The 22,110-nt window shown below is 49.5% G+C and overlaps 1 protein-coding gene and 1 long non-coding RNA gene across 4 annotated transcripts; both read right to left on the bottom strand.

The window, feature by feature from the left end:
• Positions 1-2,701: 2,701 nt before the first annotated feature.
• Positions 2,702-20,299, bottom strand: LOC127922412 (exonuclease 3'-5' domain-containing protein 2-like; the record flags this gene model as incomplete). Its single annotated transcript, XM_052506117.1, has 6 exons — positions 2,702-5,792; positions 5,945-6,147; positions 6,454-6,616; positions 8,144-8,279; positions 15,829-15,935; positions 19,980-20,299. Coding segments are annotated over 6 exons (1,146 nt in total), but the record flags the coding sequence as incomplete, so codon positions are not given.
• On the bottom strand, positions 8,333-9,439 carry LOC127922417 (uncharacterized). 3 transcript variants are annotated; one of them, XR_008111206.1, is made up of 3 exons: positions 9,085-9,439; positions 8,502-8,818; positions 8,333-8,426 (listed from the first exon to the last, which is right to left on the bottom strand). It is a non-coding gene; the product is annotated as an uncharacterized LOC127922417 (long non-coding RNA). The 3 variants fall into 3 exon arrangements; XR_008111205.1 differs by having other exon boundaries at positions 8,534-8,818; XR_008111207.1 differs by having other exon boundaries at positions 8,350-8,401.
• Positions 20,300-22,110: the final 1,811 nt, after the last annotated feature.

The raw sequence follows: 22,110 nt of genomic DNA, 5'->3' as shown, positions 1-22,110 counted from the left end.
TGAGGCCTTCAGGAAGTATTGAATAGGGTTTGGGGCGTATCCATACAGTACAGGAGGAAGTGAGGCCTTCAGGAAGTATTGAATAGGGTTTGGGGCGTATCCATACAGTACAGGAGGAAGTGAGGCCTTCAGGAAGTATTGAATAGGGTTTGGGGAGGAAGTGAGGCCTTCAGGAAGTATTGAATAGGGTTTGGGGCGTATCCATACAGTACAGGAGGAAGTGAGGCCTTCAGGAAGTATTGAATAGGGTTTGGGGCGTATCCATACAGGACAGGAGGAAGTGAGACCTTCAGGAAGTATTGAATAGGGTTTGGGGCGTATCCATACAGTAAGGAGGAAGTGAGGCCTTCAGGAAGTATTGAATAGGGTTTGGGGAGGAAGTGAGGCCTTCAGGAAGTATTGAATAGGGTTTGGGGCGTATCCATACAGTAAGGAGGAAGTGAGGCCTTCAGGAAGTATTGAATAGGGTTTGGGGCGTATCCATACAGTACAGGAGGAAGTGAGGCCTTCAGGAAGTATTGAATAGGGTTTGGGGGCGTATCCATACAGTACAGGAGGAAGTGAGGCCTTCAGGAAGTATTGAATAGGGTTTGGGGCGTATCCATACAGTAAGGAGGAAGTGAGGCCTTCAGGAAGTATTGAATAGGGTTTGGGGAGGAAGTGAGGCCTTCAGGAAGTATTGAATAGGGTTTGGGGAGGAAGTGAGGCCTTCAGGAAGTATTGAATAGGGTTTGGGGCGTATCCATACAGTACAGGAGGAAGTGAGGCCTTCAGGAAGTATTGAATAGGGTTTGGGGCGTATCCATACAGGACAGGAGGAAGTGAGTCCTTCAGGAAGTATTGAATAGGGTTTGGGGCGTATCCATACAGTAAGGAGGAAGTGAGGCCTTCAGGAAGTATTGAATAGGGTTTGGGGCGTATCCATACAGTACAGGAGGAAGTGAGGCCTTCAGGAAGTATTGAATAGGGCATGGGGCGTATCCATACAGGACAGGAGGAAGTGAGGCCTTCAGGAAGTATTGAATAGGGTTTGGGGAGGAAGTGAGGCCTTCAGGAAGTATTGAATAGGGTTTGGGGCGTATCCATACAGTACAGGAGGAAGTGAGGCCTTCAGGAAGTATTGAATAGGGTTTGGGGAGGAAGTGAGGCCTTCAGGAAGTATTGAATAGGGTTTGGGGAGGAAGTGAGGCCTTCAGGAAGTATTGAATAGGGTTTGGGGAGGAAGTGAGGCCTTCAGGAAGTATTGAATAGGGTTTGGGGCGTATCCATACAGTAAGGAGGAAGTGAGGCCTTCAGGAAGTATTGAATAGGGTTTGGGGCGTATCCATACAGGACAGGAGGAAGTGAGGCCTTCAGGAAGTATTGAATAGGGTTTGGGGCGTATCCATACAGTAAGGAGGAAGTGAGGCCTTCAGGAAGTATTGAATAGGGTTTGGGGCGTATCCATACAGTACAGGAGGAAGTGAGGCCTTCAGGAAGTATTGAATAGGGTTTGGGGCGTATCCATACAGTACAGGAGGAAGTGAGGCCTTCAGGAAGTATTGAATAGGGTTTGGGGAGGAAGTGAGGCCTTCAGGAAGTATTGAATAGGGTTTGGGGCGTATCCATACAGTACAGGAGGAAGTGAGGCCTTCAGGAAGTATTGAATAGGGTTTGGGGCGTATCCATACAGGACAGGAGGAAGTGAGACCTTCAGGAAGTATTGAATAGGGTTTGGGGCGTATCCATACAGTAAGGAGGAAGTGAGGCCTTCAGGAAGTATTGAATAGGGTTTGGGGAGGAAGTGAGGCCTTCAGGAAGTATTGAATAGGGTTTGGGGCGTATCCATACAGTACAGGAGGAAGTGAGGCCTTCAGGAAGTATTGAATAGGGTTTGGGGCGTATCCATACAGTACAGGAGGAAGTGAGGCCTTCAGGAAGTATTGAATAGGGTTTGGGGCGTATCCATACAGTAAGGAGGAAGTGAGGCCTTCAGGAAGTATTGAATAGGGTTTGGGGCGTATCCATACAGTACAGGAGGAAGTGAGGCCTTCAGGAAGTATTGAATAGGGTTTGGGGCGTATCCATACAGTACAGGAGGAAGTGAGGCCTTCAGGAAGTATTGAATAGGGTTTGGGGCGTATCCATACAGTAAGGAGGAAGTGAGGCCTTCAGGAAGTATTGAATAGGGTTTGGGGAGGAAGTGAGGCCTTCAGGAAGTATTGAATAGGGTTTGGGGAGGAAGTGAGGCCTTCAGGAAGTATTGAATAGGGTTTGGGGCGTATCCATACAGTACAGGAGGAAGTGAGGCCTTCAGGAAGTATTGAATAGGGTTTGGGGAGGAAGTGAGGCCTTCAGGAAGTATTGAATAGGGTTTGGGGCGTATCCATACAGTAAGGAGGAAGTGAGGCCTTCAGGAAGTATTGAATAGGGTTTGGGGCGTATCCATACAGGACAGGAGGAAGTGAGGCCTTCAGGAAGTATCTTTTAACATTGTGTTACAAAGTGGGATTACATTTTTTTTTTAAATCAATCTACATAAAAGGGGTATAAAAATAAAACAAAAAATATATTTTGATTAGTTAAGTAGGAACAGCGATGAGGTAGTCAATGTTGAACACTATTATTACACAGAGTGAGTCCATGCAACTTGTTAATAAGCCCATTGAACTTATTTAGTGAGGTCATAAAGGGATTGAATAATTGACGAAAGACATTTCAGTACTGTCCATAACAACATAGCAGGGTTAATTTTTAATTCTATTAATTTGTAAAAAATAACTTTAAAAAATAATTCCACTTTGACATTGTGTGTCAGGTCAGTGACAAATAATAAGTAACACAAAAAAATAAAAAAATAAAAATAAATCAGGCTGAAACAGAATGTGTAAACAGGGTTGTGAATACTCTGAAGGCACCGTACAGGAAGCCATTTCAGACACATTCAATGTCTGGTCGTCATTTGGCATCAATTCACAACGGCTGATCAGTTACTGAATTTACAGCACTGTCCGATCCATTAAAAGAAAAATCGACAAAGATGAAGTCTGTCGTGTTAAAAACATTTTTTTAAATTTTTTTTTAAAGCTACCGTCGCCAAGCAAACTTGATTTCTGTACAAATGCCAAGTAATTATCTTTAGAACTGAAAACCCGCAGGGAAAATTACAACGCGTATTTAATGATAACTAAGAGCAGGTTCCAGCTTCGTCTAAAATACAAGACTTTCTGAAACAGGTCAATATTCAGACCCCATGACTTGTTATGTTACAACTTTAATCTGTAGCTCAGTTGGTAGAGCATGGCGCTTGTAACGCCAGGGTAGTGGGTTCGATCCCCGGGACCACCCATACGTAGAATGTATGCACACATGACTGTAAGTCGCTTTGGATAAAAGCGTCTGTTAAATGGCATATATTTTTTTTATATATATATATATATATATATAAAATTGATTAAATTAATAAATCAGTCTACACACAATATTCCATAATGACAGTGTTTTTTAGAAATTAAGAAATGCATAAAACTAAAACAGATACCTTATTTACATAAGTATTCAGACCCTTTGCTATGAGACTTGAAACTGAGTTCAGGTGAATCCTGTTTCCATTGATCATCCTTGAGATGTTTCTACAACTTGATTGGAGTCCACCTGTAGTAAATTCAACTGATTGGACATGATGTAGAAAGACACACACCTGTCTATAAGGTCCCACAGTTAACAGGACATATCAGAACAAAAACCAAGCCATGAGGTTGAAGGAATTGTCCGTAGAGGTCTGAGACAGGATTGTGTCGAGACACAGTGGTGGTAACATCAAGCTGTGGGGAGGTTTTTCAACGGCAAGGACTGGGAGACTAGTCAGGATCGAGGGAAAGAACAAAAAGTACAGAGATGATGAAAACCTGCTCCATAGCGCTCAGGACCTCAGACTGGGGTGAAGGTTCACCTTCAAACAGGACAACGACCCTAAGCAATGACAACACAGGAGAGCTTGAGGGGATCTGCAGAGAGGAATGGGAGAAACTCCCCAAATACAGGTGTGCCAAGCTCATATAGCATCATACCCAAGAAGACTTGAGGCTGTAATCACTACCAAAAAGGTACTTCAACAAAGTAGAGGGTCTGAATACTTATGTAAATGTGATATTTTAAAATGTCAAATAAATCAATAAATTTATTCGTTATGAGAAAGGAAAGGGGGGACACACACTTAGTCAGTTGTACAATTAGGGATGTGTGGGGGCTTCCTAAATTGACTTCAACATCATATGGGTATGTTGATGAGGGGAAAAAAAAAACTACCATTTAATCCATTTCAGAATATCGCTGTAACAAGATATGGAAAAAGTCAAGGGGTCTGAATACTTAACCAAATGCACTGTATGGGGCCCGTTTCCTGGGCCTAGATGAAGTCTCGTCTCCTATGCTATTTTCTGGCCAGGACTAGTTTTTAAATCTGGGAAACAAGAACCATAGCAGGGATCGTCACCATACCACTATGGTGAGGGTACGATACCTGGTATTTCCATGGCAACAAGGAAAACACAAAGCAGACTGAACTCTGGCGTCATTAAAATCTACTGGATGTAAAATATTGTCTGTTGTAGGGAAATAAACATGTGATTCTGGTTGACAGCATTAGGACTGTTTACTCTCAGGAAATTCAGTCTGCTTCATGTTTTGTTTTCATTGCCACTATAACTCAGAGTATTGGGATACTGGTATCGTTACGATCCTAAACCAGTGTTTTTTTTGGGGGTTTTTATTCAATAGCATTTCATCATGAATTCTGCACCATCGTCTCCAGTTAGTGTTCTTGACACAGAATTATTTGACCTCGGTCTGAACAACAAGGCAGTCTCTCTCCTCAGGCTCTAGATCTCAAAATGTACTACACTATATAAAAGAACAGGGTGCCAATTTGTCAGTAAGGCAGCCAATACATCCTGCTGGGCCCACGAGCACAGTCTGTCTGGCATTTAACATGTAAGGCACCACAAGCAGATCAGAGCAACAGATGTCCTCGTCTAGCCAACAGTAGACTGAGGAGGATCGCAGGCACTGAACACACAGAATCCAACCCTTCACCTGTAGGCATTAGTCTGTTCTCTGGGGTACTGTGTAATCCCCAGGTAGAGGCTGGACCCCAGGTAGAGGCTGGACCCCAGGTAGAGGCTGGACCCCAGGTAGAGGCTGCTGTAACAGCTGATGTGATCAGCCTGGGAACCAGACAAACCGAGACAGATGTAGCCTGGGCACCAGACAGATGTAGCCTGGGCACCAGACAGATGTAGCCTGGGCACCAGACAGATGTAGCCTGGGCACCAGACAGATGTAGCCTGGGCACCAGACAGATGTAGCCTGGGCACCAGACAGATGTAGCCTGGGCACCAGACAGATGTAGCCTGGGCACCAGACAGATGTAGCCTGGGCACCAGACAGATGTAGCCTGGGCACCAGACAGATGTAGCCTGGGCACCAGACAGATGTAGCCTGGGCACCAGACAGATGTAGCCTGGGCACCAGACAGATGTAGCCTGGGCACCAGACTGGTGTAGCCTGGGCACCAGACTGGTGTGGTGACTGTGGGTCAGTTCAGCTGGATGGGAAGGTCCTCTCCGTACCTGCGTAGTAACTTGTTGTGGTTGTGGCTGACAGACCAGAGAGAAGGAAGGTAGCGAGGTGTCATGGTAGACAGGAAGTGTTGCCTCCATCGGTGCTCCAGCTCCATTAATCCCTTCAGGCCCTGCTCGGCGGTCGCCTTCACCACCTTCAGCCCGTGGGGAACGTAGCTCTCATTGAAGATCCTGGGAGAGGGCAGGGTAATCAAAATCAATTTCTTCATTATAAAAACTCGACAGATACCTGGATACCAAAGAGCAAGAAGAAGAAACAAGAACTAAACATCTCGATAGGAACCGGCTCAGAGCGGAGGCCCGTCAGGTTAGCAGACCCTCACCTGGTCTCCAGGCCTGCAGCACTCTGAAGTGTCTCAGGAGTCAGCTCCACGTCGGTGTCGTTGAAGAAGGACCTTATGACCTTCTGTAGCTCATCTCTTCTGGCCTCTGGAAGCCCCGCCCCCACGGTGAGCAGGGCTCGGGCGGCAGAACGAACCCTCCTGCGGTCAGAGTCCTCCAGGAGACATACGCCCTCCTCACACCCCTGGGGAGGGGAGGATAAATATCCACACAGTTGAATATCTCAACAATATATTGAGCCAACATGGTTTTAACACTTTTATTTCCATGACTGATTAAAAGTTATTTTCTCAACTTCTCTTGTCTCTGTGCAGCAGACAATGTTTGGAACATAAAATCAATATATCAAATCACAATAAAATGACTAAATATAGAATAGAGATGCATATAAATTCACTCAGAATACATGAGAACACCTCAGTATGGTGATAATATCCTATGGTGAGGTGCCTCGCAATTCCCAACCCTCTCACACACTTCCCAGCCCTACCTGGGGCGCGCCATGCTCATCAGCCAGCTGCTGCTTCAGGAAGCCGTCGTGCACGTTGGAGGCCGCGTGACAGGAAGTGCACAGCAGCAAGATGTCATGGGAGTTGTGGTCCTTCATCTCCGAGGGGAAGTGACGTTTGTATTCATGAGGAACGATGTTCTTCCTGTAGGGGGGTAAGATGAGACGGCAACCAGTCGGCCCTCAACGCAGAGGGCAACCAGTCGGCCCTCAACGCAGAGGGCAACCAGTCGGCCCTCAACGCACAGGGCAACCAGTCGGCCCTCAACGCAGAGGGCAAGTCGGCCCTCAACGCAGAGGGCAACCAGTCGGCCCTCAACGCAGAGGGCAACCAGTCGGCCCTCAACGCAGAGGGCAGCCAGTCGGCCCTCAACGCAGAGGGCAGCCAGTCGGCCCTCAACGCAGAGGGCAGCCAGTCGGCCCTCAACGCAGAGGGCAACCAGTCGGCCCTCAACGCAGAGGGCAACCAGTCGGCCCTCAACGCAGAGGGGAACCAGTCGGCCCTCAACGCAGAGGGGAACCAGTCGGCCCTCAACGCAGAGGGGAACCAGTCGGCCCTCAACGCACAGGGAACAGTCGGCCCTCAACGCAGAGGGGAACCAGTCGGCCCTCAACGCAGAGGGGAACCAGTCGGCCCTCAACGCAGACGGCAACCAGTCGGCCCTCAACGCAGACGGCAACCAGTCGGCCCTCAACGCAGAGGGGAACCAGTCGGCCCTCAACGCAGAGGGGAACCAGTCGGCCCTCAACGCAGAGGGGAACCAGTCGGCCCTCAACGCAGAGGGGAACCAGTCGGCCCTCAACGCAGAGGGGAACCAGTCGGCCCTCAACGCAGAGGGGAACCAGTCGGCCCTCAACGCAGAGGGGAACCAGTCGGCCCTCAACGCAGAGGGGAACCAGTCGGCCCTCAACGCAGAGGGAACCAGTCGGCCCTCAACGCAGAGGGGAACCAGTCGGCCCTCAACGCAGAGGGGAACCAGTCGGCCCTCAACGCAGAGGGGAACCAGTCGGCCCTCAACGCAGAGGGGAACCAGTCGGCCCTCAACGCAGAGGGGAACCAGTCGGCCCTCAACGCAGAGGGAACCAGTCGGCCCTCAACGCAGACGGCAACCAGTCGGCCCTCAACGCAGACGGCAACCAGTCGGCCCTCAACGCAGACGGCAACCAGTCGGCCCTCAACGCAGAGGGCAACCAGTCGGCCCTCAACGCAGAGGGCAACCAGTCGGCCCTCAACGCAGAGGGCAACCAGTCGGCCCTCAACGCAGAGGGCAACCAGTCGGCCCTCAACGCAGAGGGCAACCAGTCGGCCCTCAACGCAGAGGGCAACCAGTCGGCCCTCAACGCAGAGGGCAGCCAGTCGGCCCTCAGCGCAGAGGGCAACCAGTCGGCCCTCAACGCAGAGGGCAACCAGTCGGCCCTCAACGCAGAGGGCAACCAGTCGGCCCTCAACGCAGAGGGCAACCAGTCGGCCCTCAACACAGAGGGGAACTAACACTGCTAAATAGTCGTTCTCCTCACCAACCACACAGGTTCTCCTCACCAACCACACAGGTTCTCCTCACCAACCACACAGGTTCTCCTCACCAACCACACAGGTTCTCCTCACCAACCACACAGGTTCTCCTCACCAACCACACAGGTTCTCCTCACCAACCACACAGGTTCTCCTCACCTGATATAAGAGTTGTTCTTGCCACACACCACACACAGGTTCTCCTTGGCAGTCAGGTAGTAGTCCTGCTGGGAGTCTGGACGTCCAGAAGGCTCAAACAGCAAACGCACGATGAATGGCTCCTCACTCTGCAGCACTAGAGGAAGACAGGAGAAGTCAACTTTACCTGACCTCGGCCCGTGTGGATAGGGGACCTAATGTATAGTGTGTTACTGGACAGCCTGACCTGATGTATAGCATGTTACTGGACAGCCTGACCTGATGTATTACTGGACAGCCTGACCTGATGTATTACTGGACAGCCTGACCTGATGTATTACTGGACAGCCTGACCTGATGTATTACTGGACAGCCTGACCTGATGTATAGCATGTTACTGGACAGCCTGACCTGATGTATAGCATGTTACTGGACAGCCTGACCTGATGTATAGCATGTTACTGGACAGCCTGACCTGATGTATTACTGGACAGCCTGACCTGATGTATTACTGGACAGCCTGACCTGATGTATTACTGGACAGCCTGACCTGATGTATTACTGGACAGCCTGACCTGATGTATAGCATGTTACTGGACAGCCTGACCTGATGTATAGCATGTTACTGGACAGCCTGACCTGATGTATTACTGGACAGCCTGACCTGATGTATAGCATGTTACTGGACAGCCTGACCTGATGTATTACTGACAGCCTGACCTGATGTATTACCGGACAGCCTGACCTGATGTATAGCATGTTACTGGACAGCCTGACCTAATGTATAGTGTGTTACTGGACAGCCTGACCTGATGTATTACTGGACAGCCTGACCTAATGTATAGTGTGTTACTGGACAGCCTGACCTGATGTATTGCATGTTACTGGACAGCCTGTCCTGATGTATAGCATGTTACTGGACAGCCTGTCCTGATGTATAGCATGTTACTGGACAGCCTGACCTGATGTATAGCATGTTACTGGACAGCCTGACCTGATGTATTACTGGACAGCCTGACCTGATGTATTACTGGACAGCCTGACCTGATGTATTACTGGACAGCCTGTCCTGATGTATTACTGGACAGCCTGACCTGATGTATTACTGGACAGCCTGACCTGATGTATAGCATGTTACTGGACAGCCTGACCTGATGTATAGCATGTTACTGGACAGCCTGACCTGATGTATTACTGGACAGCCTGACCTGATGTATAGCATGTTACTGGACAGCCTGACCTGATGTATAGCATGTTACTGGACAGCCTGACCTGATGTATTACTGGACAGCCTGACCTGATGTATTACTGGACAGCCTGACCTGATGTATGGCATGTTACTGGACAGCCTGACCTAATGTATAGTGTGTTACTGGACAGCCTGACCTGATGTATTACTGGACAGCCTGACCTAATGTATAGTGTGTTACTGGACAGCCTGACCTGATGTATAGCATGTTACTGGACAGCCTGACCTAATGTATAGTGTGTTACTGGACAGCCTGACCTGATGTATTACTGGACAGCCTGACCTAATGTATAGTGTGTTACTGGACAGCCTGTCCTGATGTATAGCATGTTACTGGACAGCCTGTCCTGATGTATAGCATGTTACTGGACAGCCTGTCCTGATGTATAGCATGTTACTGGACAGCCTGTCCTGATGTATAGCATGTTACTGGACAGCCTGACCTGATGTATAGCATGTTACTGGACAGCTTTTAAGGTGGTGTTTGTCTACCACCTACAGTCAGTGTTGGCACTGCCAGCAGGGTATAAGGTGGTGTTTGTACCTCCTACGGTCAGTGTTGGCACTGCCAGCAGGGTATAAGGTGGTGTTTGTACCTCCTACGGTCAGTGCTGGCACTGCCAGCAGGGTATAAGGTGGTGTTTGTCTACCTCCTACGGTCAGTGTTGGCACTGCCAGCAGGGTATAAGGTGGTGTTTGTCTACCTCCTACGGTCAGTGTGGCACTGCCAGCAGGGTATAAGGTGGTGTTTGTCTACCTCCTACAGTCAGTGTTGGCACTGCCAGCAGGGTATAAGGTGGTGTTTGTACCTCCTACGGTCAGTGTTGGCACTGCCAGCAGGGTATAAGGTGGTGTTTGTCTACCTCCTACGGTCAGTGTTGGCACTGCCAGCAGGGTGTAAGGTGGTGTTTGTCTACCTCCTACAGTCAGTGTTGGCACTGCCAGCAGGGTATAAGGTGGTGTTTGTCTACCTCCTACGGTCAGTGTTGGCACTGCCAGCAGGGTATAAGGTGGTGTTTGTCTACCTCCTACAGTCAGTGTTGGCACTGCCAGCAGGGTATAAGGTGGTGTTTGTCTACCTCCTACGGTCAGTGTTGGCACTGCCAGCAGGGTATAAGGTGGTGTTTGTCTACCTCCTACGGTCAGTGTTGGCACTGCCAGCAGGGTATAAGGTGGTGTTTGTCTACCTCCTACAGTCAGTGTTGGCACTGCCAGCAGGGTATAAGGTGGTGTTTGTCTACCTCCTACGGTCAGTGTGGCACTGCCAGCAGGGTATAAGGTGGTGTTTGTCTACCTCCTACGGTCAGTGTTGGCACTGCCAGCAGGGGTATAAGGTGGTGTTTGTCTACCTCCTACAGTCAGTGTTGGCACTGCCAGCAGGGTATAAGGTGGTGTTTGTCTACCTCCTACGGTCAGTGTTGGCACTGCCAGCAGGGTATAAGGTGGTGTTTGTCTACCTCCTACGGTCAGTGTTGGCACTGCCAGCAGGGTATAAGGTGGTGTTTGTCTACCTCCTACAGTCAGTGTTGGCACTGCCAGCAGGGTATAAGGTGGTGTTTGTCTACCTCCTACAGTCAGTGTTGGCACTGCCAGCAGGGTATAAGGTGGTGTTTGTCTACCTCCTACAGTCAGTGTTGGCACTGCCAGCAGGGTATAAGGTGGTGTTTGTCTACCTCCTACGGTCAGTGTTGGCACTGCCAGCAGGGTATAAGGTGGTGTTTGTACCTCCCACGGTCAGTGTTGGCACTGCCAGCAGGGTATAAGGTGGTGTTTGTCTACCTCCTACAGTCAGTGTTGGCACTGCCAGCAGGGTATAAGGTGGTGTTTGTCTACCTCCTACGGTCAGTGTTGGCACTGCCAGCAGGGTATAAGGTGGTGTTTGTCTACCTCCTACAGTCAGTGTTGGCACTGCCAGCAGGGTATAAGGTGGTGTTTGTCTACCTCCTACGGTCAGTGTTGGCACTGCCAGCAGGGTATAAGGTGGTGTTTGTCTACCTCCTACAGTCAGTGTTGGCACTGCCAGCAGGGTATAAGGTGGTGTTTGTACCTCCTACGGTCAGTGTTGGCACTGCCAGCAGGGTATAAGGTGGTGTTTGTCTACCTCCTACGGTCAGTGTTGGCACTGCCAGCAGGGTATAAGGTGGTGTTTGTCTACCTCCTACGGTCAGTGTTGGCACTGCCAGCAGGGTATAAGGTGGTGTTTGTCTACCTCCTACGGTCAGTGTTGGCACTGCCAGCAGGGTATAAGGTGGTGTTTGTCTACCTCCTACAGTCAGTGTTGGCACTGCCAGCAGGGTATAAGGTGGTGTTTGTCTACCTCCTACAGTCAGTGTTGGCACTGCCAGCAGGGTATAAGGTGGTGTTTGTCTACCTCCTACAGTCAGTGTTGGCACTGCCAGCAGGGTATAAGGTGGTGTTTGTCTACCTCCTACAGTCAGTGTTGGCACTGCCAGCAGGGTATAAGGTGGTGTTTGTCTACCTCCTACAGTCAGTGTTGGCACTGCCAGCAGGTTATAAGGTGGTGTTTGTCTACCTCCTACGGTCAGTGTTGGCACTGCCAGCAGGGTATAAGGTGGTGTTTGTCTACCTCCTACAGTCAGTGTTGGCACTGCCAGCAGGGTATAAGGTGGTGTTTGTCTACCTCCTACAGTCAGTGTTGGCACTGCCAGCAGGGTATAAGGTGGTGTTTGTCTACCTCCTACGGTCAGTGTTGGCACTGCCAGCAGGGTATAAGGTGGTGTTTGTCTACCTCCTACGGTCAGTGTTGGCACTGCCAGCAGGGTATAAGGTGGTGTTTGTCTACCTCCTACGGTCAGTGTTGGCACTGCCAGCAGGGTATAAGGTGGTGTTTGTCTACCTCCTACGGTCAGTGTTGGCACTGCCAGCAGGGTATAAGGTGGTGTTTGTCTACCTCCTACGGTCAGTGTTGGCACTGCCAGCAGGGTATAAGGTGGTGTTTGTCTACCTCCTACAGTCAGTGTTGGCACTGCCAGCAGGGTATAAGGTGGTGTTTGTCTACCTCCTACAGTCAGTGTTGGCACTGCCAGCAGGGTATAAGGTGGTGTTTGTCTACCTCCTACGGTCAGTGTTGGCACTGCCAGCAGGGTATAAGGTGGTGTTTGTACCTCCTACAGTCAGTGTTGGCACTGCCAGCAGGGTATAAGGTGGTGTTTGTCTACCTCCCCTGCGGTCAGTGTTGGCACTGCCAGCAGGGTATAAGGTGGTGTTTGTCTACCTCCCCTACGGTCAGTGTTGGCACTGCCAGCAGGGTATAAGGTGGTGTTTGTCTACCTCCTACAGTCAGTGTTGGCACTGCCAGCAGGGTATAAGGTGGTGTTTGTCTACCTCCTACAGTCAGTGTTGGCACTGCCAGCAGGGTATAAGGTGGTGTTTGTCTACCTCCTACGGTCAGTGTGGCACTGCCAGCAGGGTATAAGGTGGTGTTTGTCTACCTCCTACGGTCAGTGTTGGCACTGCCAGCAGGGTATAAGGTGGTGTTTGTCTACCTCCCACGGTCAGTGTTGGCACTGCCAGCAGGGTATAAGGTGGTGTTTGTCTACCTCCCACGGTCAGTGTTGGCACTGCCAGCAGGGTATAAGGTGGTGTTTGTCTACCTCCTACGGTCAATGTTGGCACTGCCAGCAGGGTATAAGGTGGTGTTTGTACCTCCTGGTCAGTGTTGGCACTGCCAGCAGGGTATAAGGTGGTGTTTGTCTACCTCCTACAGTCAGTGTTGGCACTGCCAGCAGGGTGTAAGGTGGTGTTTGTCTACCTCCTACAGTCAGTGTTGGCACTGCCAGCAGGGTATAAGGTGGTGTTTGTCTACCTCCTACAGTCAGTGTTGGCACTGCCAGCAGGGTATAAGGTGGTGTTTGTCTACCTCCTACGGTCAGTGTTGGCACTGCCAGCAGGGTATAAGGTGGTGTTTGTCTACCTCCTACAGTCAGTGTGGCACTGCCAGCAGGGTATAAGGTGGTGTTTGTCTACCTCCTACTGTCAGTGTTGGCACTGCCAGCAGGGTATAAGGTGGTGTTTGTCTACCTCCTACAGTCAGTGTTGGCACTGCCAGCAGGGTATAAGGTGGTGTTTGTCTACCTCCTACAGTCAGTGTTGGCACTGCCAGCAGGGTATAAGGTGGTGTTTGTCTACCTCCCACGGTCAGTGTTGGCACTGCCAGCAGGGTATAAGGTGGTGTTTGTCTACCTCCTACAGTCAGTGTTGGCACTGCCAGCAGGGTATAAGGTGGTGTTTGTCTACCTCCTACAGTCAGTGTTGGCACTGCCAGCAGGGTATAAGGTGGTGTTTGTCTACCTCCTACGGTCAGTGTTGGCACTGCCAGCAGGGTATAAGGTGGTGTTTGTCTACCTCCTACAGTCAGTGTTGGCACTGCCAGCAGGGTATAAGGTGGTGTTTGTCTACCTCCTACAGTCAGTGTTGGCACTGCCAGCAGGGTATAAGGTGGTGTTTGTCTACCTCCTACGGTCAATGTTGGCACTGCCAGCAGGGTATAAGGTGGTGTTTGTACCTCCTACGGTCAGTGTTGGCACTGCCAGCAGGGTATAAGGTGGTGTTTGTCTACCTCCTACAGTCAGTGTTGGCACTGCCAGCAGGGTATAAGGTGGTGTTTGTCTACCTCCTACGGTCAATGTGGCACTGCCAGCAGGGTATAAGGTGGTGTTTGTACCTCCTACGGTCAGTGTTGGCACTGCCAGCAGGGTATAAGGTGGTGTTTGTCTACCTCCTACGGTCAATGTTGGCACTGCCAGCAGGGGTATAAGGTGGTGTTTGTACCTCCTACGGTCAGTGTTGGCACTGCCAGCAGGGTGTAAGGTGGTGTTTGTCTACCTCCTACGGTCAGTGTTGGCACTGCCAGCAGGGTATAAGGTGGTGTTTGTCTACCTCCTACGGTCAGTGTTGGCACTGCCAGCAGGGTATAAGGTGGTGTTTGTCTACCTCCTACAGTCAGTGTTGGCACTGCCAGCAGGGTATAAGGTGGTGTTTGTTTACCTCCTACAGTCAGTGTTGGCACTGCCAGCAGGGTATAAGGTGGTGTTTTCTACCTCCTACAGTCAGTGTTGGCACTGCCAGCAGGGTATAAGGTGGTGTTTGTCTACCTCCTACGGTCAGTGTTGGCACTGCCAGCAGGGTATAAGGTGGTGTTTGTCTACCTCCTACAGTCAGTGTTGGCACTGCCAGCAGGGTATAAGGTGGTGTTTGTCTACCTCCTACGGTCAGTGTGGCACTGCCAGCAGGGTATAAGGTGGTGTTTGTCTACCTCCTACGGTCAGTGTTGGCACTGCCAGCAGGGTATAAGGTGGTGTTTGTCTACCTCCTACAGTCAGTGTTGGCACTGCCAGCAGGGTGTAAGGTGGTGTTTGTCTACCTCCTACAGTCAGTGTTGGCACTGCCAGCAGGGTATAAGGTGGTGTTTGTCTACCTCCTACAGTCAGTGTTGGCACTGCCAGCAGGGTATAAGGTGGTGTTTGTCTACCTCCTACGGTCAGTGTTGGCACTGCCAGCAGGGTATAAGGTGGTGTTTGTCTACCTCCTACAGTCAGTGTTGGCACTGCCAGCAGGGTATAAGGTGGTGTTTGTCTACCTCCTACGGTCAGTGTTGGCACTGCCAGCAGGGTATAAGGTGGTGTTTGTCTACCTCCTACGGTCAGTGTTGGCACTGCCAGCAGGGTATAAGGTGGTGTTTGTCTACCTCCTACGGTCAGTGTTGGCACTGCCAGCAGGGTATAAGGTGGTGTTTGTCTACCTCCTACGGTCAGTGTTGGCACTGCCAGCAGGGTATAAGGTGGTGTTTGTCTACCTCCTACGGTCAGTGTTGGCACTGCCAGCAGGGTATAAGGTGGTGTTTGTCTACCTCCTACGGTCAATGCTGGCACTGCCAGCAGGGTATAAGGTGGTGTTTGTACCTCCTACGGTCAGTGCTGGCACTGCCAGCAGGGTGTAAGGTGGTGTTTGTCTACCTCCTACAGTCAGTGTTGGCACTGCCAGCAGGGTATAAGGTGGTGTTTGTCTACCTCCTACGGTCAGTGTTGGCACTGCCAGCAGGGTATAAGGTGGTGTTTGTCTACCTCCTACAGTCAGTGTTGGCACTGCCAGCAGGGTATAAGGTGGTGTTTGTACCTCCTACAGTCAGTGTTGGCACTGCCAGCAGGGTATAAGGTGGTGTTTGTCTACCTCCTACGGTCAGTGTTGGCACTGCCAGCAGGGTATAAGGTGGTGTTTGTCTACCTCCTACGGTCAGTGTTGGCACTGCCAGCAGGGTATAAGGTGGTGTTTGTCTACCTCCTACAGTCAGTGTTGGCACTGCCAGCAGGGTATAAGGTGGTGTTTGTCTACCTCCTACGGTCAGTGTTGGCACTGCCAGCAGGGTATAAGGTGGTGTTTGTCTACCTCCTACGGTCAGTGTTGGGCCTGGCAGTGCTTAGGGCCTGGCAGTGTGTACCTCCTATTCCTTTATCCAGGTACCACTGGGCCTTCTTCTTGTCGCAGGTACAGAGGGGTTGTCCATCCGGGGCGTAGAGGAAGCAGTTGTCATAAAGAGGAGACTTCCTGCAACACACAGAGCGAACAGAACCCCGGGGATCAGACTAGTGACTAACACAGAACCCCAGGGATCAGACTAGTGACTAACACAGAACTTGAGGGATCAGACTAGTGACTAACACAGAACTTGAGGGGATCAGACTAGTGACTAACACAGAACCCCAGGGGATCAGACTAGTGACTAACACAGAACCCCAGGGGATCAGACTAGTGACTAACACAGAACCCCAGGGATCAGACTAGTGACTAACACAGAACCCCAGGGGATCAGACTAGTGACTAACACAGAACCCCAGGGGATCAGACTAGTGACTAACACAGAACCCCGGGGATCAGACTAGTGACTAACACAGAACCCGGGGGATCAGACTAGTGACTAACACAGAACCCGGGATCAGACTAGTGACTAACACAGAACCCCAGGGGATCAGACTAGTGACTAACACAGAACCCCAGGGGATCAGACTAGTGACTAACACAGAACCCCAGGGGATCAGACTAGTGACTAACACAGAACCCCAGGGACTAACACAGAACCCCAGTGGGAGTGACTAACACAGAACCCCAGGGGGATCAGACTAGTGACTAACACAGAACCCCGGGGGATCAGACTGGTGACTAACACAGAACCCCAGGGATCAGACTGGTGACTAACACAGAACCCCAGGGGATCAGACTAGTGACTAACACAGAACACAGACTAGACCCACAGAACCCCAGGGGATCAGACTAGTGACTAACACAGAACTCCAGGGGATCAGACTAGTGAACACAGAACCCCAGGGGATCAGACTAGTGACTAACACAGAACCCCAGGGGATCAGACTAGTGACTAACACAGAACCCCAGGGGATCAGACTAGTGACTAACACAGAACCCCAGGGGATCAGACTGGTGACTAACAGAACCCCAGGGGATCAGACTAGTGACTAACACAGAACCCCAGGGGATCAGACTAGTGACTAACACAGAACCCCAGGGGATCAGACTAGTGACTAACACAGAACCCCAGACTAGGGATCAGACTAGTGACTAACACAGAACCCCAGGGGATCAGACTAGTGACTAACACAGAACCCCAGGGGATCAGACTAGTGACTAACACAGAACCCCAGGGGATCAGACTAGTGACTAACACAGAACCCCAGGGGATCAGACTAGTGACTAACACAGAACCCCAGGGGATCAGACTAGTGACTAACACAGAACCCCAGGGGATCAGACTAGTGACTAACACAGAACCCCAGGGGATCAGACTAGTGACTAACACAGAACCCCAGGGGATCAGACTAGTGACTAACACAGAACCTCGGGGGATCAGACTAGTGACTAACACAGAACCCCGGGGGATCAGACTAGTGACTAACACAGAACCCCAGACTGGTGACTAACACAGAACCCGGGGGATCAGACTAGTGACTAACACAGAACCCAGACTAGTGACTAACACAGAACCCCAGGGGATCAGACTAGTGACTAACACAGAACCCCAGGGATCAGGGTGATAACACAGAACCCCAGGGGATCAGACTAGTGACTAACACAGAACCCCAGGGGATCAGACTAGTGACTAACACAGAACCCCAGGGGATCAGACTGAACCCCAGGGGATCAGACTGGTGACTAACACAGAACCCCAGGGGATCAGACTAGTGACTAACACAGAACCCCAGACTGGTGACTAACACAGAACCCCAGGGGATAAGACTAGTGACTAACACAGAACCCCAGTGGATCAGACTAGTGACTAACACAGAACCCCAGTGGGATCAGACTAGTGACTAACACAGAACCCCAGTGGATCAGACTAGTGACTAACACAGAACCCCAGTGGGATCAGACTAGTGACTAACACAGAACCCCAGGGGATCAGACTAGTGACTAACACAGAACCCCAGGGGATCAGACTAGTGACTAACACAGAACCAGACTGGTGACTAACACAGAACCCCAGGGATCAGACTGGTGACTAACACAGAACCCCAGGGGATCAGACTGGTGACTAACACAGAACCCCAGGGGATCAGACTAGTGACTAACACAGAACCCCAGGGGGATCTGACTAGTGACTAACACAGAACCCCAGGGGATCCTGAAAGTGACTAACCAGAACCCCAGGGATCAGACTAGTGACTAACACAGAACCCCAGGGGATCAGACTAGTGACTAACACAGAACCCCAGGGGATCAGACTAGTGACTAACACAGAACCCCAGGGGATCAGACTAGTGACTAACACAGAACCCCAGGGGATCAGGGGACTCAGACTAGGGGATGACTAACACAGAACCCCAGGGGATCAGACTAGTGACTAACACAGAACCCCAGGGGGATAAGACTGTGACTAACACAGAACCCCAGGGGATTAGACTGGTGACTAACACAGAACCCCGGGGGATCAGACTAGTGACTAACACAGAACCCCGGGGGATCAGACTAGTGACTAACACAGAACCCCAGTGGGATCAGACTAGTGACTAACACAGAACCCCAGTGGGATCAGACTAGTGACTAACACAGAACCCCGGGGGATCAGACTAGTGACTAACACAGAACCCCAGGGGATCAGACTAGTGACTAACACAGAACCCCAGGGGATCAGACTAGTGACTAACACAGAACCCCAGGGGATCAGACTAGTGACTAACACAGAACCCCAGGGGATCAGACTAGTGACTAACACAGAACCCCAGGGGATCAGACTGGTGACTAACACAGAACCCCAGGGGATCAGACTAGTGACTAACACAGAACCCCAGGGGATCAGACTAGTGACTAACACAGAACCCCAGGGGATCTGTGTATCAGACTAGTGACTAACTGTTGGAGGAAATTATAGTTGAAATGATAAATAATGTATACATTTCAATTATAACCATTTATTCTAATTCTATTATGTATGGGCTCTTGGTTAAGCTGTTACTGAAAATGTAAGCAAAACGAATTAGTTGTCTGTACCTCGCGGGAAGTTTAAGGGAGAGGGATGGGGTATCTTTTCTGACAGATAAGAATGGTCCTTGATGTACCATTTGTGGAGGAGAAGATATATTTTAGACAGATTGGAATGTCTGGGTTATGAGGGGAGTAGAAGACATCTCTGGACCTGAAAAACACTGGGCTATTGTGGGAATCGGAGAGAGTGTGGGAAACTGATGATGTCATTTTCAGTTTATAACCTGTGGAAATATGTGTATGTGGTTAGTACTCTCTGGAATTAAACGCTGTTACCTTGGCTTTTAAGACTGGTCTCAATATACTTCATGCATAATTAATGAACTTACACCTCATTAATGAACTAGAGCGAGTGCGAATTTGATTTGGCTATAAAACATACAGGAATTTAGAAATTCCACTAACAATTGGTCCTACGATCCGGATCTGAATACCCCTCCCTGTTATCTGGAGGTAGTACGCTGAAAGTCGTGCACGGACCAGTTTTGGACTCGTTTTACCAAAGACCTGACCTCTGAATTGAGGTTAAAATTAAAACAGGCCTGCGTATTATCACGGAGTACAGGAAGGGTGACTAGATACAACGAACAGTGCTTATCCCAGTCGGCAGCAGGATATTTATTGATTAAAATGTTATGCAGGAGTTGAATTTGATCAATAATAGGTGCTTGGATATTCTGAACAAATAAAATGGGTTTCTACCGGGGGTATTACCCGAAATCTATAGAAAGGAAGCAGGCCCGAAATTGACCTGTGGTACGGGGCGCTACCATCAAATAAAATAGAGCTTAATAAAGCCTGGTCTTGCAAGCCAGGAATTTAGAAATTCCACTAACACAGAACCCCAGGGGATCTGTGGATCAGACTAGTGACTAACACAGGAAAATGTATAAAACCCATCTAAAATGAAGGCCAGAATCAAACGTTTACACTAAAGGTTTCCCTAAATGTGGGTGATGATTGTTACTATGAAAGTCAGGCAAATTGTTTGGTATTACGACTCTGAAAACTGGCATTTTCCAGAGGTCAGTAACAAATGCCTGCTCCATGGGTCTGTGCTATGAAAGAGATCCCTGGACAGACAAACCCACCACTGACCGAGCAGCGTAGCCCACACCGAGCGGTTTTCTCTTGTTGTTCCTCCTGGGGTCTGGTACTTGCTGGTCCCCAGTCTCGGGGCTTTCCAAAGTAGGCTGCTGGCGCTTCTTCCTCTTCCTCTCACCGTCCTCTCCCTCTCCTCCACCCCTCTCCCTGAAGGGTGTGTCTACCAGGCCCTGGCAGCGATTGGCCAGCTGGGTATAGCCACTCCCACTGTCAGGTGAGGGCGTGGCGTCTGAGTTGAGGCCCAGCAGGTGGATGAACAGGGCGATGGATACCTGGGCATCTCGGGCTGCGTAAGTTATCTTGGGGTCACAAGACAGAGATTAAATTAAAAATCAGAGACAACATGTTTGAGAGGGATCCCTGAGCAAAATAAAACGGCAGAGGATCGCACTTCTTCACAGCCTAGTAGTTGGTTATATTTGGGATGCAAGGAGATTTGTCGATCAGTTATTCGTCGCAGTCCGACTGCGCTGTAGTTGATCTCAAACAGTAACGATCTTTCCACAGGATCCCTGTATTAATTAGCACTGTTCTAGGATCAGCCACTATGGATCCATCCTGTATTCATTAGCACCAGTAGTGTAGTTTACCTGTTCTGGGATCAGCCACTATGGATCCATCCTGTATTAATTAGCACCAGTAGTGTAGTTTACCTGTTCTGGGATCAGCCACTATGGATCCATCCTGTATTAATTAGCACCAGTAGTGTAGTTTACCTGTTCTGGGATCAGCCACTATGGATCCATCCTGTATTAATTAGCACCAGTAGTGTAGTTTACCTGTTCTGGGATCAGCCACTATGGATCCATCCTGTATTAATTAGCACCAGTAGTAATAGTTAACCTGTTCTAATAATAATAATAATATATCCATCCTGTATTAATTAGCACCAGTATGGGTGGTCCCGGGAGTTTACCCTGGCGTCTGGGGTCAGCCACTAATCCATCCTGTATTAATTATACTGTTCTAGGATGAACTAGGATCCATCCTGAAAAGCACCAGTAGTGTAGTTTACCTGTTCTAGGATCAGCCACTATGGATCCATCCTGTATTAATTAGCACCAGTAGTGTGTTTACCTGTTCTAGGATCAGCCACTATGGATCCATCCTGTATTAATTAGCACCAGTAGTGTAGTTTACCTGTTCTAGGATCAGCCACTATGGATCCATCCTGTATTAATTAGCACCAGTAGTGTAGTTTACCTGTTCTAAGATCAGCCACTATGGATCCATCCTGTATTAATTAGCACCAGTATTAGACCTGTTCTAGGATCAGCCAATGGATCCATCCTGTATTAGCACCAGTAGTGTAGTTTACCTGTTCTGGGATCAGCCACTATGGATCCATCCTGTATTCATTAGCACTGTTCTGTTCTGGATCAGCCACTATGGATCCATCCTGTATTAATTAGCACCAGTAGTGTAGTTTACCTGTTCTGGGATCAGCCACTATGGATCCATCCTGTATTAATTAGCACCAGTAGTGTAGTTTACCTGTTCTGGGATCAGCCACTATGGATCCATCCTGTATTAATTAGCACCAGTAGTGTAGTTTACCTGTTCTGGGATCAGCCACTATGGATCCATCCTGTATTAATTAGCACCAGTAGTGTAGTTTACCTGTTCTAGGATCAGTCACTATGGATCCATCCTGTATTAATTAGCACCAGTAGTGTAGTTTACCTGTTCTAGGATCAGTCACTATGGATCCATCCTGTATTAATTAGCACCAGTAGTGTAGTTTACCTGTTCTGGGATCAGCCACTATGGATCCATCCTGTATTAATTAGCACCAGTAGTGTAGTTTACCTGTTCTGGGATCAGCCACTATGGATCCATCCTGTATTAATTAGCACCAGTAGTGTAGTTTACCTGTTCTAGGATCAGCCACTATGGATCCATCCTGTATTAATTAGCACCAGTAGTGTAGTTTACCTGTTCTAGGATCAGCCACTATGGATCCATCCTGTATTAATTAGTACTGTTCTAGGATCAGCCACTATGGATCCATCCTGTATTAATTAGCACCAGTGTGAGTTTACCTGTTCTAGGATCAGCCACTATGGATCCATCCTGTATTACACCAGTAGTGTAGTTTACCTGTTCTAGGATCAGCCACTGGATC

The sequence above is a fragment of the Oncorhynchus keta genome, unplaced genomic scaffold (assembly GCF_023373465.1).
Source record: "Oncorhynchus keta strain PuntledgeMale-10-30-2019 unplaced genomic scaffold, Oket_V2 Un_contig_255_pilon_pilon, whole genome shotgun sequence".
In the NCBI taxonomy this organism is placed as follows: domain Eukaryota; kingdom Metazoa; phylum Chordata; class Actinopteri; order Salmoniformes; family Salmonidae; genus Oncorhynchus; species Oncorhynchus keta.
This window is presented reverse-complemented; position numbering and strand designations above follow the sequence as displayed.